The sequence below is a fragment of the Xenopus tropicalis genome, chromosome 4 (assembly GCF_000004195.4).
Source record: "Xenopus tropicalis strain Nigerian chromosome 4, UCB_Xtro_10.0, whole genome shotgun sequence".
Classification (NCBI taxonomy): Eukaryota; Metazoa; Chordata; class Amphibia; order Anura; family Pipidae; genus Xenopus; species Xenopus tropicalis.
Window position 1 is genome coordinate 148,118,867 of NC_030680.2, and position 16,561 is coordinate 148,135,427.

Here is a 16,561-nt window from a genome sequence, read left to right on the forward strand (position 1 = left end):
TTATTACAGAGAAAAGGGAATCATTTAACCATTAAATAAACCCAATAGGGCTGTTCTGCCCCCAATAAGGGATAATTATATCTTAGTTGGGATCAAGTACAGGTACTGTTTTATTATTACAGAGAAAAGGGAATCATTTAACCATTAAATAAGCCCAATAGGGCTGTTCTGCCCCCAATAAGGGGTAATTATATCTTAGTTGGGATCAAGTACAGGTACTGTTTTATTATTACAGAGAAAAGGGAATCATTTAACCATTAAATAAACCCAATAGGGCTGTTCTGCCCCAATAAGGGGTAATTATATCTTAGTTGGGATCAAGTACAGGTACTGTTTTATTATTACAGAGAAAAGGGAATCATTTAACCATGAAATAAACCCAATAGGGCTGTTCTGCCCCAATAAGGGGTAATTATATCTTAGTTGAGATCAAGTACAGGTACTGTTTTATTATTACAGAGAAAAAAGAAATCATTTTTAAAAATGTGAATTATTTGATTAAAATTGAGTCTATGGGAGAATGGCCTTTCCGTAATTCGGCACTTTCTGAATAATGGGTTTCTGGATAAGGGGTCTGATACCTGTATTATACTAAATATGACTGCTTTTCCCCCCCCTTTTTAAATGTAGGTTTATACAATGAATTTGTTTAATTCTCCTTGCTTTCTTATAAACCTTGTTGGCGAGGCTAATAGGTACTGGAGGTTTTTTTTTCCAACTGCCCCCTATGAGCGTTTGGTACGTTGTGTGTATTTTCTCCTGCCTTATTGATTGAGCTTGCAGGCTTAGCATTGCTTAAGGTGATACATTGTCCGGTTGGCTGAGCCTTATCCTCTCATATAGCCTCCTATGGTCGGGAAATGGCCTTACAAACAGGAGGGAAACTGGTTTAGTTGCAAAGGGATCAATAAAATCCCATTTTATATTTGCAATATAAAATATTTTATACATTTCGGTTTATCATATACCGATAAGGTACATTTCAGGATGAGATAAAAAAGGCAGGCTGCTGGCTTTGAATGGGATTACAATATGGGAACTCCGATGCATGAGTATAAACACAAATAACAGAAGGAATAATCTGTACATAAAAAAAAAAAATACTTGTTAATGGGAAGTTTTCACTTTTATTTGGAATTTCCTTACAGACCTTCTCTCCTTCCCAACCTTGTGATGGAAAGTAAATATAGTATGTGTCATTCACAGCAAGACGTTCTCTGGAAGCAACGCCGTGCCTGAGCTATGAAAAGCAGGATGACTGTATATTTCCATTCTGTAGTAACCCTTGTGTACTAACACTTCAGTATGTTTGCTGAGCTATTACAGGCCCTTGTAGTACAGGCTTATGGGAAAATAACATATGCACTGATTTTCGGCCTATTATAGACCTCCCTAGCAAGGTTACAGATATATAGGTATAGAAACGCTGGGTTAACAGTCACCCTGCTATAGTTCCAAGGGTACCCAGGGCACAAATAAGCACTCACCCCAAATCCCCCCCTAACTGGCCTTCAGGCTGGGCCCCCTTAGCCCATAACAAGGTTACAGATATATAGAAACATTGGGGTAACAGTCACCCTGCTATAGTTCCAGGGGTACCCAGGGCACAAATAAGCACTCACCCCAAATCCCCCCTAACTGGCCTTCAGGCTGGGCCCCCTTAGCCCATAACAAGGTTACAGATATATAGAAACATTGGGATAACAGTCACCCTGCTATAGTTCCAGGGGTACCCAGGGCACAAATAAGCACTCACCCCAAATCCCCCCCTAACTGGCCTTCAGGCTGGGCCCCCTTAGCCCATAACAAGGTTACAGATATATAGAAACATTGGGATAACAGTCACCCTGCTATAGTTCCAGGGGTACCCAGGGCACAAATAAGCACTCACCCCAAATCCCCCCCTAACTGGCCTTCAGGCTGGGCCCCCTTAGCCCATAACAAGGTTACAGATATATAGAAACATTGGGGTAACAGTCACCCTGCTATAGTTCCAGGGGTACCCAGGGCACAAATAAACTCACCCCAAATCCATATATAATCCTCATCCCGGGGAGTTCTCCCTGCCATGTGAGGAGGGTGCAAGACATGTATGGATAGGGACACATGTGGGTGCATGTCCAGAAGGAATCCCTACATACAATACACAGTAATGTGCCTACACGCATGGACGCAGTGCTGAGTAGCTAATCGCCCGTATCGGAGCCATTCCCACATCAAGAGCCCATTAACATCAGTAACAGAATTAGTTTCTTTGCTAAATGTAATGTACTGTTTATGTTGTGTTTATGAAAGGAATTACCCTTTATTTAAACATGATGCTACAGCTGCAGATTAAAGGATAAGTAAATGTAGGGATCAGAGCCTACTTCCATGTGAAGGAAGGATAATTTGGGGGTACCCATTCCCCCCTGCTCAATGCGCAGCCATCCTATAGATAGTAGAATAGGGTTCTTTGTGCCATCGGGGAGCTATCCGGCAGGCCCCAGGTACCCCGGCATGTAGCTGCTATTCCGCATAAGCTTTTTGCCATTGTCCCTGGCACTGATTGTGCGGGTAGGTGGGAAGCTGGGCAAGAACAATTCAGACTAAGAAGTCCTTTTGTGCTCTGACTGCGCTTCTCTTCCCTTTGATCCGGGCTTTATCGGTTCCGCTCACACTGTCTGATTCACTTAGGGCTCTGGCACACGGGGGAGATTAGTTGCCCGCGACAAAACTCCCTGTTCGCGGGCGACTAATCTCCCCGAGTTGCCATATCCCGCCGGCGAACATGTAAGTCGCCGGCGGGATGGCACACGCGGCAGCGCGATTTCCCGAAATCGCCAAAAAAGACTCCCCCGTGTGCCAGAGCCCTTAGAACTTTCTCTGCTGTCGGCATCCAATAATCCCCCTTTATATCTGCTGTTCTTTCTGTGTGCGCAGTCCAAATCCCCCCATTTGCTACACAAGGTGCCACTGAATCCCCCTATGCTGCCGTGCCCGTGTCTTGTCTGCCCACTGGTGCCACCGGCAGGTTCTCTCAGACTTTAAAACCTTAAATAACCTTTCAGCAAAAAGAGCCATCTGGGAGTTGTTACACGGCTGAGAGAGGCAAAGTACCGGCTCCAGACATTAGGCTCGAGTAATTGGGCTGTTCGGAAAATGTCAGAACACGATGCAATCAAACATTTATAGAATTGCTAATTATTATCTGTGTGCTCAGTGCTATTTGCCAGATTGTGAACAGCTGTACGGGGCAATGAGCCACTGGGATGGAACCTTGACCCATTTGCCTGTTCTTGACTCAGGTGTTTGTATTGTATTCAAGAATCTCAGCCATAAAGCAGGGCAGGACTGCTGCTTACAATGGGGGGGATCAGATAGGATCTGTGCCACTGTGACAGAATGCTCTGTTATACAGATAGCTAGAATCTCAGCCATAAAGCAGGGCAGGACTGCTGCTTACAATGGGGGGATCAGATAGGATCTGTGCCACTGTGACAGAATGCTCTGTTATACAGATAGCTAGAATCTCAGCCATAAAGCAGGGCAGGACTGCTGCTTACAATGGGGGGGGGGGATCAGATAGGATCTGTGCCACTGTGACAGAATGCTCTGTTATACAGATAGCTAGAATCTCAGCCATAAAGCAGGGCAGGACTGCTGCTTACAATGGGGGGATCAGATAGGATCTGTGCCACTGTGACAGAATGCTCTGTTATACAGATAGCTAGAATCTCAGCCATAAAGCAGGGCAGGACTGCTGCTTACAATGGGGGGGGATCAGATAGGATCTGTGCCACTGTGACAGAATGCTCTGTTATACAGATAGCTAGAATCTCAGCCATAAAGCAGGGCAGGACTGCTGCTTACAATGGGGGGATCAGATAGGATCTGTGCCACTGTGACAGAATGCTCTGTTATACAGATAGCTAGAATCTCAGCCATAAAGCAGGGCAGGACTGCTGCTTACAATGGGGGGGATCAGCTGTGTTACAGTATATCGGTGTTGCATGGAGCGCTGTGCAGGGATGGGAATACAGCGAGCCATTGTGCCCCCGTGTGTATCCTGCACCTGTTCCCCCTTCTCACCAGCCCCTCTGTTCCATTTACAGTTCTACCTTCAAGACACTAAGAGTAGTAACGGTACCTTCATAAACAGCCAGAGGCTGAGCCGTGGTTCTGAAGAAAGTCCACCATGTGAGATCCTTTCGGGGGACATCATTCAGTTTGGGGTAGACGTAACGGAAAACACCAGAAAAGGTAAGTCATAGAGTAAGTTATGTTTGGCCTATATACAATGCAGCCTTTGCTTTTGCTTAGTACCCTCTGTCAGTTACCCTAGTCTGAGAGTAGCCTAAACCAGTGCAAATATGCAGCCAGGTAACATTCTTTGCCCTCAGTAAGCTAAATCTTATTATTGTATTGTCTAAGGGAAACACTATGGCACCTCCCTCCCATATGTATAAATACAAATATACAGAGAGGGAATGTTCTGGGCACACAATAAGTTGTACCCCCATACTGTACTGTCTAAGGGAAACACTATGGCACCTCCTACCCATATGTATAAATACAAATATACAGAGAAGGAATGTTCTGGGCACACAATAAGCTGTACCCCCATACTGTACTGTCTAAGGAAAACACTATGGCACCCTCTACCCATATGTATAAATACAAATATACAGAGAAGGAATGTTCTGGGCACACAATAAGCTGTACCCCCATAATGTACTGTCTAAGGGAAACACTATGGCACCCCCTACCCATATGTATAAATACAAATATACAGAGAGGGAATGTTCTGGGCACACAATAAGCTGTACCCCCATACTGTACTGTCTAAGGGAAACACTATGGCACCCCCTACCCATATGTATAAATACAAATATACAGAGAAGGAATGTTCTGGGCACACAATAAGCTGTACCCCCATAATGTACTATCTAAGGGAAACACTATGGCACCCCCTACCCATATGTATAAATACAAATATACAGATAGACAGATTGTACTTTTAAACGATCGTTTCAGGATAAGCTTGGTCACACGATAACAAAAAGATCATATTAGCGTTCACTGGCAGCTTTAGACCAGAGATGGGCCTGTGACATAAGAGTTGGGAATCAGGTTTCACTGCCTCTTTTGTGCTCCATTGATTTTGATTTATAGCTAAATAGTGCAGACTCACAATAATGTGAAACTTCATTGTACTGCGGATATTTCCTAGCTATTTATGATCCCCCCGCGGGAAGCTATAAAGCGCCGCGGCAGTCTAAATGTCATGCCTTTCCCCAGAGGTTTTGTTCCCTTTCAGCGCAGCAGAGAGAGGGGGCCGTCACGTATCCCTGTAGTACTCGGCGCAGAAACTCGAGCTGCAACTCGTACTCCCCGTAACCCAATCCGGGCAGGAGGGCCCTCCAAACCCATCAGTGACCTGCTCTGCACCTGCCTTCCCTGGCTCCGCTCTGCTGATATGACAGAATAGTGAGGGGACAAGGCTGGATGTTTTTTTATTTGGCACTTTACCAGATTTTATTAGAAGCTTTAATGCAGTGTGGCAGGGTAGGATATATCAACCAGATACTGGCACACTTCTACTGCCGTGCCAAACTGCCAGCCCTCCTTTCCATTCCGGGGAATGCTAGCCTAAGCACACTAAAGCCTGGTCTGTACTGCAGAGGTGTCCCAGCTTTTTGGGGTTCAAGTCTCAACCCCCAACTTATAAGAGTGGCCATACACGTTAACATCCGATCGCTTGGCGACCTCCCTCTCGGCTCTTCTCCCGATATCCCCACCGACGGGTGGGCGATATTGGGCGAATTTAGGCTCATTCGGTCGTTTGCCTCTTGGGCCAAATGATCGAATTATAACATAGGTAATGGATGCAGTCAATTCGGGGGCCGCATCAACGAGCCGATGCATTCTCCAATCCAACTACATTTTTTTAACGTGCCCGATAGATATCTGGCCGATTTCAGGCCAGATGTCGGTCGGGCAGGCCCGTCGTTGCTGGCCCTACACGGGCCGGTCTAAGGGACCAATATCGGCAGCTACAATCGGCCCATGTGTGGCCTCCTTTAGAGATAATGATGCCATCTGGCCAGTAAAACACCAAAGAATGAGGCAGGTATGACAAATTTTATTGGCTATGTTCTTGCCTTTAATTTAGTCTTCCAGATCCTTCTGCCCCTTACCAACCAAGCAACTCCCCCAATTAGCCCAGCGATGCCCCCTACACCCAGGGGAACCCGTTGCCCCCAAGTTACACTGCTGATTCCCATTACCCTGTTCTGACCAATCACTGTATCTGTTAGCGTTAGCACAAGACAAAACGGTAATTCCTAATGTATAGACCCAAGCGGAATAAAGGGACATTTAACGACAACTGTCATACGTGCAAACCTTCCAAGGGAAAGTGTAGTCTGATATATTATATACAGATTGACTCCATTTGGGTTCCATTGAGGGGAATATGGCAATCCTGCTCTCCGCCTTTCCATCTGGTGACTTGTGGAGTTTGAGAATATGAAGTAGAGTGATTCTGAATTAAAAGTGGGAACCCCCATGCATGTATGTATGTATGTATATTTTTTTTTATTTATATAGCGCTAATTATGGACGCAGCGCCGCACAGCAGAACAATAAATGATTATACAAACAGGGGGCGTTACAATAATAGGTCAATAAATATAAAGTGCAATAATGAATTCAAATAAAAGTACAGTTGCATTGAAGATTCCACAGATCTAAGTGACAAGAAGGCTTACAATCTAAACCTCACTGATGCAAAAGAGGCTTACCCCTTTCTGAGGAAATGTGGCTCCCATAAGCAGAAACTATAAGACTTCTGTTCAGAGTAACAGAATCATGTGTAAGGGAAATGCTACATTTTGATTTATGGCCCATTATTATGTGCAGCTGCCGCCCAGAAATTTAAACTGCCTGTTTGGGAAAGTCAGGGATCAGCAGAACTGTGTTCAGTGATATTTACTTTCTTCCATCACTTCTCTGTCCGTTTAGGCCTAATCTGTTCAGCAGCAGCAGCCTTATAGGACTTATAGGAATTGGGGGACTTTGCAACAACAAAATTCCATCACTGCCCAGCCATAAAGCGAAGCTGCAGTACCGCCCTTTATTAACTATACAGACATTTAAAAGGATCAGTGCGTGTTTTTAACTGAAAGCAATTGACATGATTTAGTGATTTAGCATAGCATTTGATTTAATTCCAAAATAGGTTCTAATCCATTTTCTGCTTGTATGTTTCCTATCTGCCTTCCTCCAGCCTTTTGTAGTTCTGGCTAAATCTCATCCCTAAAGGTCCCCATACACAGGCCGATTCTAGCTGCCAATATCAGTCCCTTAGACCGACTCGGCAGCTAATCAGCCCGTGTATGGGCACTAACGACAGGCCCCCCCGACTGATATCTGGCCTGAAATCGGACAGATATTGATCGGGCAGGTTTAAAAATATAGTCAGATTGGGGACCACATTGACTCATTGCGGCTGCTTAACGGAACAATTAAAAAAGAACAAAAACAAATCTAAATAGTGTCCCTCTACCTTTTCACCCAACCCAAGCAATTGGTCAGCATGAGTTCAATGATAGTTTTAAAGGTGGCCAAACACGGCAGATTTAAGCTGGGGGTCCTTCTAGGGATGCACTGAACCCAGGATTTGGTTCGGTATTCGGCCAGGATTCGCCTTTTTTCTTTTTGACAGGGTTCGGATTCGAACCAAATCCCAATTAACATATGCTAATTCGTATTTGGAAGGGTTAATGTTGCCGCATAAACACGGAAGTGAAAAAAATTGTAACTTTTAACCCTTCCAAATCCTAACTAGTATATGCTAGTGAGGATTCGGTATTCGGCCGAATCCCTTAACGGGGATTTGGGGATTCGGGCGAACGCGAAAAACTGGGTCCAGTGCATCCCTAGTTCCTTCAGACCGATTCGGCAGCTTACCTGCCTGTGTATAGGGCCCTCCAACACACCTCCCCAAGTGATATCTGTCTGAAAATCGGCCACATGTCAATTGGGTAGACTTGATTTTCCCATTGGATCGAAAACCACACCAGCTTATTGACTGTTTACTTGTTACGATTGCTTCTACCCCTTAATGCCCTAATGCTACACTAATGCTGACACTAGGGCCAAATGATCCCTATGTGGGCATATCGGGGGCAAGATTGTTTGCCAGTCAAGTGGATCGTATAATGTATGGCCAGGAAATAAAATAAAAACAATGTTTTGAAAATGCTTTCAGTTTCCAACTTCCTGGTTCTTGCAAGCAGAAAGTAAACATTATTAAATCTATTTACCATGACACTGATAAACCTCCCAGACATCTGCTTATGTGTAGAGCAAACAGCAGGCTATTCATACAGGGCTCATTACGTATCTGTATTTTAGCTCATTACAGTACAGGGAGGGGGAGGAAGTAAGGGTAAATACAAAACAGTGATCTCTTAGTTCTTTATAATAAAACTAAGAAATGGATTCATAGAAGTTCTGTTCTTTTTGCTCATGTTGAATAAGGGTGTTTACACTGCAAGTAGATATCAAGGCTGATGTAATAAAAGGCACTAAGTTTGCCCAGGAGCAGTAACTTGTAGCAACCAATCAGCAGGTAGCATTTATTGGTCACCTGGTTAAAAGCAAGCAATTTATTGGTTGTTCTGGGTTACTGCACCTGGAACTTAGTGCCTTTTATTACATAGGGGGTATCTCTCTTGCAACACTGATCTCTGTGACTATTATTATTATTATTTATATATTATTATTTATATATTATTATACACACTATATCCAGGCACGCTCCTGTGTATTACAGGCTCTACATGGAGCCCCGGGCTTTTATCCTGAGCTGCTCCTTTAGAGCAACGAGCCTGGCATTTGTGGCTGCTCAGCTGTGCGGCGGTGTGAGTGACTGTATCACAGAGCCCTGTGACTTGGGCCGGCCCTATGGCTAGCATTCCTACTTACTGGCTGCTCTAAAATAAACGTATTCATGTGCTGCCTGTCACCCTCAGCTAAAAATACTGTGCCAAGGGCACTGAAGGAGGCTGTAAATGTCTCCCTGCATGTTAAACTGCAACTCCCAAAGTCTCTTACATGCTTCTGGGAGATGTAGTTTAACAGCTGGAACGCTACTGCTTTGGTGCCTCTTTTTAGATTTTTTTCTCTACTTAAGGGCTTCTCCCTTCTTGCGTTTCATAGGAGCAATTCTGCCAATGATTACCAGGTGGAAAGCTAGCAACAAAACTTTATTCACTATATATTATAAGGAACTCCTCTGTGACTTATAATATCCCTATATGTTACAATAGGGGGCACTTTATTCACTATATATTATAAGGAACTCCTTTGTGACTTATAATATCCCTATATGTTACAATAGGGGGCACTTTATTCACTATATATTATAAGGAACTCCTTGGGGACTTATAATATCCCTATATGTTACAATAGGGGCACTTTATTCACTATATATTATAAGGAACTCCTTGGGGACTTATAATATCCCTATATGTTACAATAGGGGGTACTTTATTCACTATATATTATAAGGAACCCCTCGGGGGCTTATAATATCCCTATATGTTACAATAGGGGGTACTTTATTCACTATATATTATAAGGAACCCCTCGGGGGCTTATAATATCCCTATATGTTACAATAGGGGGTACTTTATTCACTATATATTATAAGGAACTCCTTGGGGACTTATAATATCCCTATATGTTACAATAGGGGGTACTTTATTCACTATATATTATAAGGAACTCCTCGGGGGCTTATAATATCTCTATATGTTACAGTAGGGGGTACTTTATTCACTATATATTATAAGGAACCCCTCGGGGGCTTATAATATCCCTATATGTTACAATAGGGGGTACTTTATTCACTATATATTATAAGGAACTCCTCGGGGGCTTATAATATCCCTATATGTTACAATAGGGGGCACTTTATTCACTATATATTATAAGGAACCCCTTGGGGACTTATAATATTCCTATATGTTACAATAGGGGGTACTTTATTCACTATATATTATAAGGAACTCCTCGGGGACTTATAATATCCCTATATGTTACAATAGGGGGTACTTTATTCACTATATATTATAAGGAACTCCTTGGGGACTTATAATATCCCTATATGTTACAATAGGGGGTACTTTATTCACTATATATTATAAGGAACTCCTCGGGGGCTTATAATATCTCTATATGTTACAGTAGGGGGTACTTTATTCACTATATATTATAAGGAACCCCTCGGGGGCTTATAATATCCCTATATGTTACAATAGGGGGTACTTTATTCACTATATATTATAAGGAACTCCTCGGGGGCTTATAATATCCCTATATGTTACAATAGGGGGCACTTTATTCACTATATATTATAAGGAACCCCTTGGGGACTTATAATATTCCTATATGTTACAATAGGGGGTACTTTATTCACTATATATTATAAGGAACTCCTCGGGGACTTATAATATCCCTATATGTTACAATAGGGGGTACTTTATTCACTATATATTATAAGGAACTCCTCGGGGGCTTATAATATCTCTATATGTTACAGTAGGGGGTACTTTATTCACTATATATTATAAGGAACCCCTCGGGGGCTTATAATATCCCTATATGTTACAATAGGGGGTACTTTATTCACTATATATTATAAGGAACTCCTCGGGGGCTTATAATATCCCTATATGTTACAATTGGGGGGAATTTATTCACGATATAAACTACACAACAAATCAGCATTGAAATATGCAAAAATGTAATGGTTATAGTTAATTAGGGAAATTTAATCAAAAACTGAAATATAGTATACCAAACAACATCAGGGCACATCCCAGTGCCACGCGTTCCCCATGCTCCGCCCCCTTTGTGCATTTGGCACCATTGGGTGCTTCGTCAGAGGATGCACCCTCATGTCGTTTGGTATAGTAGATTTAATTTTCTGATTTTTTTTATTTAACTATTAAATATTTGCGTATTTCAATGCCAATTTGTTGTACCAATTCCAACATTGAAGCTGTGTGGAGAGACCGGGTATAGCCGGGAATGCTGGGACGTGTAGTTCAGCTGCAGCCAGCACACTGCAGTATATGCTATAAATACCCGGGTAAGGGAATGCGCAGTGTGGCATCTGGATATTTCCACTGCCTGGCACCTTATCACGTGCAATGTGCTATTCATTCTCAGAATAATTAATCTGCTCTTTAAATTCATTTATATTAAATCCTGGCAGAGAGAGCTGCCGATGAGTCATTTTTAACGTTCTCTCGAATGTGATAAATGTGTCGGCTCTGTGCCCCCCCGGCTGTGCCGGGCCCGCTGCTGCCAAATCATTTGCTTTGCACTTGTCTCTTACCTGAAATGTGTCTGTTTTTTTCACTTTCCATATATTATTGTACCTACTGACAACAAACATCATCTCTGGTAGGCTTCCAGTTATACACCGAAATACATTATAGCATGAGAGTATAGCTCTTTACTTATACTTATATAGGAGCTGCCGTATTGCTTATCCCTAGTCAATACAGACATATACCTTAATGTATACACAAAACATATCTTCTGTCTATAGTAGTATATTTGTTTGGCAGTAGATGATATGAGGCACAATTCAGCAGGAACAGCCCCCTAAGTTTGCTCATAGCCTGTACAGAGAGATACCATAGAACTATGGCACATAGGGATTCCCCTGTACTAAGCACAATTCAGCAGGAACAGCCCCCTAAGTTTGCTCATAGCCTGTACAGAGAGATACCATAGAACTATGGCACATAGGGATTCCCCTGTACTAAGCACAATTCAGCAGGAACAGCCCCCTAAGTTTGATCATAGCCTGTACAGAGAGATACCATAAAACTATGGCACATAGGGATTCCCCTGTACTAAGCACAATTCAGCAGGAACAGCTCCCTAAGTTTGCCCATAGCCGGTACAGACAGATACCATAAAACTATGGCAGCATAGGGATTCCCCTGTACTAAGCACAATTCAGCAGGAACAGCCCCCTAAGTTTGCTCATAGCCTGTACAGAGAGATACCATAGGAATTCCACTGTGCTAAGCACAAAGGTGGCTTATTATTGTTAAATGATTAACATCTACCATGTAATGAATAGATTGATCTCTTTAATCCCTCATATGTGTCAATTATGTATTTTGGAGGGCCTCACAACCTGAATTTTCCATCTTATGGTACAGATGTGTATAAAGGTGCCCATACATGGCCCCCTCACATTAATCATCTAAAAAAAAAGCTAAATAGGTAAAAAATAAAGCTTATTGGTGCAAGAGTGGGGCCCATACTTACCCCATAGACAAGTGATGCAGTTGCACCCTTTACTCATATTATTGCCACTCAGCAGAACTCTCGGCCCAGCTTATGATTTCCTTATGTTTTTCATTATCTAAATTGTGTGTTTATTCTCCCCTGACAGTGACCCACGGCTGTATAGTGTCCACTGTAAAACTCTTCTTGCCAGATGGGCTCGAGACGCGGCGACGATCAGAGTAAGTAGAACCGTATTTGTTTATCAGCTCTTGGGAACCAGCCATGTTGCTCTACTAGGCACTGAATCATGGAGATGCTCTATTAACCATGGGCGGTCTGTACTATAGCTTGCTCAGACGGACAAGTTACCCAGAAATGGACCCAGCTGGGTGTTGCCATACAGATTCCATATGCAGAGCATGGATAATAGGATTTACCAGCAGGAAGCTGTGTTTTCTGGTTTAGATTTTCCTTTTGAAACAAAAACTCAACTATGCAAAGTCTGTATGAAATAGATAGTAGGGATGCACCGAATCCCGGATTCGCTTCAGGATTCGGGCCCAATCCAGCCTTTTTATTTGAAGGGTTCAAATCCGAATCCTAATTAGCATACATTAGCATATGCCAATTAGTATTTGGAAGGGTTATTTTTTTGCCGCGCACTAGATTTTTAACCCGTACCAATCCTAATCAGCATATGCTAATTCGAATTCGGCAGAATCTGTCGGGGTGGGTTCTGGGGTTTGGCCGAACCCAAAAAAGTGGGTTTGGTGCATCCCTAATAGATACACAAAAGGGGGTTGTGGGGAGCACCCAAGGCTAAATAGAATATACAAATACAATGGAAGCGCGACTGATCTGGCCAAATTAACTACAAGCATCCAAAAAAGAGAGGGGGATTAATCAATGCACATTCCCTGGCCCCCTGTTTCATAAGTTAATTATCTATGCTAGTGCATGTGTTGACAAAAAAACAGGGGTAAGTCCCATACCGCGTCAAGTTAAGCCCCGTGTGTTGGTCCCATCTATTTACCTCTGGTCATATTTTTCAAAGGCTGGCACTCCCGTGCACAGTAGCCTTTCTTGACCTGGGGGCTGGTTTGAGTCAGAGGGCTTAAATATGAAATATCCCTAGTCCTGGCCAGGGAAATCTGCCTGTCTGTGCCTTGCAGTAGGCTGTGCAGAGACGGGCAGGATGGTGCCAGGGAGGCACACGTTGGTCTGATTATTTCCATGGAGCTTTGTGGGATGTGCCCCTTTCTCCTGTCTCGTACAGAACTTCTGCTTGGGTTTGGTTGTGTGAGACCGCAGCGGCTCTGGTGCTGTCTCTTCTGCTTTCTCAATGATCAATTAGCAACCTGAGCCTTGGAAGCTGTTATTCCTTTAGGGACATTAATGGCATCTCTGGCCATCGGTGAGCTATGTTGTCTGACCTGCCACATTGTGTGAGGCTTCCAATGCACATGTGCTGGCCTAATACTATATGTGCCCCGACCTGCCCATACCCGGCAGCGGTGGGCCGGCCCATACACGGCAGCTGAGGGCTGCCCACTTTGGGCTAAGGAATAATTGGCATTCATTGCCTTGTTGTAATCATCTGATTAGTGCTAAATAGAGGATGGACATCAATTACTATTATTATTTACTATTTATAAAGCAACAACAATAGATGGGTGTATCCATCAAACATTAATAGAAATACTGGCAGATCCAGCAGGGAAGGAAGGCAAATGGCAGGAATCACAGCTCCATCCCACTTCCTATGAGATCTGGTTGTCCAACATTCAGGGCCGGCAATCTGTGGATTCTGGCAAATGCCAATAGGGCTTCTTTAAGTTGCCATAGACAGTCACTATTCATTGGGCCTGGGGAGGACTGTTTTGGCCTCTGTGTCGATGAAATGCCAGGGGTCTATATTGAAACCCAGTCCGAATCTACAGCGCAGCCAATCGAATGTGTGTACAGTACTATGGCAGTCTGGGTGCGTGGCCACATTGCCCACAATCTGTTCCTTGAGCTCATGGTTTAGTGCCATCCAGCTGTTTCCATACAGTGAGCCAACAATTTAAATGGAGCTCTTGAACAGACAGGAGGGAATAAATACCTCATCCGACACGTGAGGTAGGAAACAACTTCTATGTGCCTAGGTCAGTGCTCTTAGTGCCTTAGTTACCTGTGAGCCACATTGAAATGTAGAAGTAGAAGTCTCAAGCCTTTACTTGTAGATTGTAAGCTCTTTTGAGCAGGGCTCTCTTCACCTCTTCTATGGGTTATTGATTTATATGTTACTCTGTATGCCCAATGTATGTAACCCACCTATTGTACAGCGCTGCGGGATATGTTGGCGCTTTATAAATAAATGTTAATAATAATAGTTGGGGAGCCCTTTTGCCCCTATGTCCCTTGAGCAATTTTTCTATGAAGTCCCTGTGCACCTCTGGGCCAGTTGGAGTCAGTAAGTGGGGCACCAACATGGAGCTCCTGCCTGTTGCTCAGCCGACGAGCAAATGGTGCTTGTAAGTCGCCTTCCTTTTTATAGCAAGCAAGATGGCGGCCACCACTCCTGGGTGCAGGACGTCCCTACTGTAGTATCACTTTTTCTGTTCTGTGCCACCGTGATGTGTGTGTCTGTAAATAAACTGTATTACACAGCACTCACAGGGTCGGCTGAGGAATGCTCTTCAACATGAGAAATAACTTCCTGCTGTGGGGGGTTTAGATAATAAATTCTCTCCTCCAGAGAAGACAACTGAGCCGCTGAGCAAAGAGAAGCCCCGGAGCCCAACTGCTCATATGGAGGAATGTTCCTTGTGGATAAGGAAGAGGCCATGTTACATACTTGTTCCATGTATATACGCCTGAAACTGTCAGTTGGAAATCAGTTAGCCGCACCCTTGGTGGGGATGTTCCACATAAAGATATGTCCTACAGCCATCTCTCTGCCGACGGAACCTTCTACTGCTAAACAGGGGGGATGCTTTCATACAAGAGACTGTTTCATAGCAAAAAGCTGCAGTTTCAGGCAAATAAAGAAGATAATAAAATGGAATACATGGGGCTTTCTGGATAAGGGGTCTTTCTGTAATTTGGATCTCCATAACCTAAATCTAGTAAAAAATAATTTAAATATTAAATTGCCGAGAAAAGGGAATCATTTAACCATGAAATAAACCCAATAGGGCTGTTCTGCCCCCAATAAGGGGTAATTATATCTTAGTTGGGATCAAGTACAGGTACTGTTTTATTATTACAGAGAAAAGGGAATCATTTAACCATGAAATAAACCCAATAGGGCTGTTCTGCCCCAATAAGGGGTAATTATATCTTAGTTGGGATCAAGTACAGGTACTGTTTTATTATTACAGAGAAAAGGGAATCATTTAACCATGAAATAAACCCAATAGGGCTGTTCTGCCCCAATAAGGGGTAATTATATCTTAGTTGGTATAAAGTTCAGGGACTGTTTTATTATTACAGAGAAAAAGGAAATATTTTTTTAAATTTAAATTATTTGGTTAAACCGCAGTCTGTGGGAGATCACCTTCCCATAATTCGGAGCTTTCTGGATAACGGGTTTCCGGATAAGGGGTCCGATACCTGTACATTCAACCTGAGTTAGCCGCTTTCAAGTCACCTGCAGGGACTATCTCAATTGTACTTAAAGGGGTGGTTAACCCTAAGTTAACTTTTAATATAATGCAGACATTGATACAATTTGGAATTGTTTTTGATTTTTGATGGTTTTTCAGTTAATTAGCTTTTTGTTCAGCAGCGCTCCATTTGGTATTGTAGCAGCTATCTGGTTGCTAGGGTCTTATTTACTCGGGATGTGCTGAATCCACTATTTTAGGATCTGGCCGAACCCTGAATCCTTTGCAAAAGATTCAGCCAAATACCAAACCGAATCCAAATTTCAATTGGGCACATGTTTATGTGACAAAAAGTCACGATTGCCATGGATTTAACCAAATCGGAATCCTGCTGAAATAGGCCGAATCCTGGATTCGGTGCATTTTTATTATTTACCCTAGCAACCAGGCAGTGGTTTAAACGAGAGATTGGAATATGAGTAGGAGAAGGGCTGCATAGAAAGATAAGTAACAATAATAGTAAAACTGGAGCCTCACAGAGCAATAGGGTTTGGCTGCCGGGGTCAGTGACCCCCATTTGAAAGCTGCAAAGAGGCAGAAGAGAAAGGCAAATAGTACAAAAACTAGTTTTTTCCTTTATTGTTGCCTTTAATGTCTGGAAATGAATG

General features: G+C 43.1%; 1 protein-coding gene across 7 annotated transcripts in view; it reads left to right on the forward strand.

The window, feature by feature from the left end:
• Positions 1–16,561, forward strand: part of slmap (sarcolemma associated protein) — a 100,072-nt gene that overhangs the window by 32,995 nt on the left and 50,516 nt on the right. For all 7 annotated transcript variants that reach the window (XM_031899798.1, XM_031899799.1, XM_031899794.1 and 4 more), the window contains 2 exon segments: positions 4,095–4,242; positions 12,470–12,542. In XM_031899798.1, coding sequence (XP_031755658.1) covers positions 4,095–4,242; positions 12,470–12,542 — 221 coding nt within the window.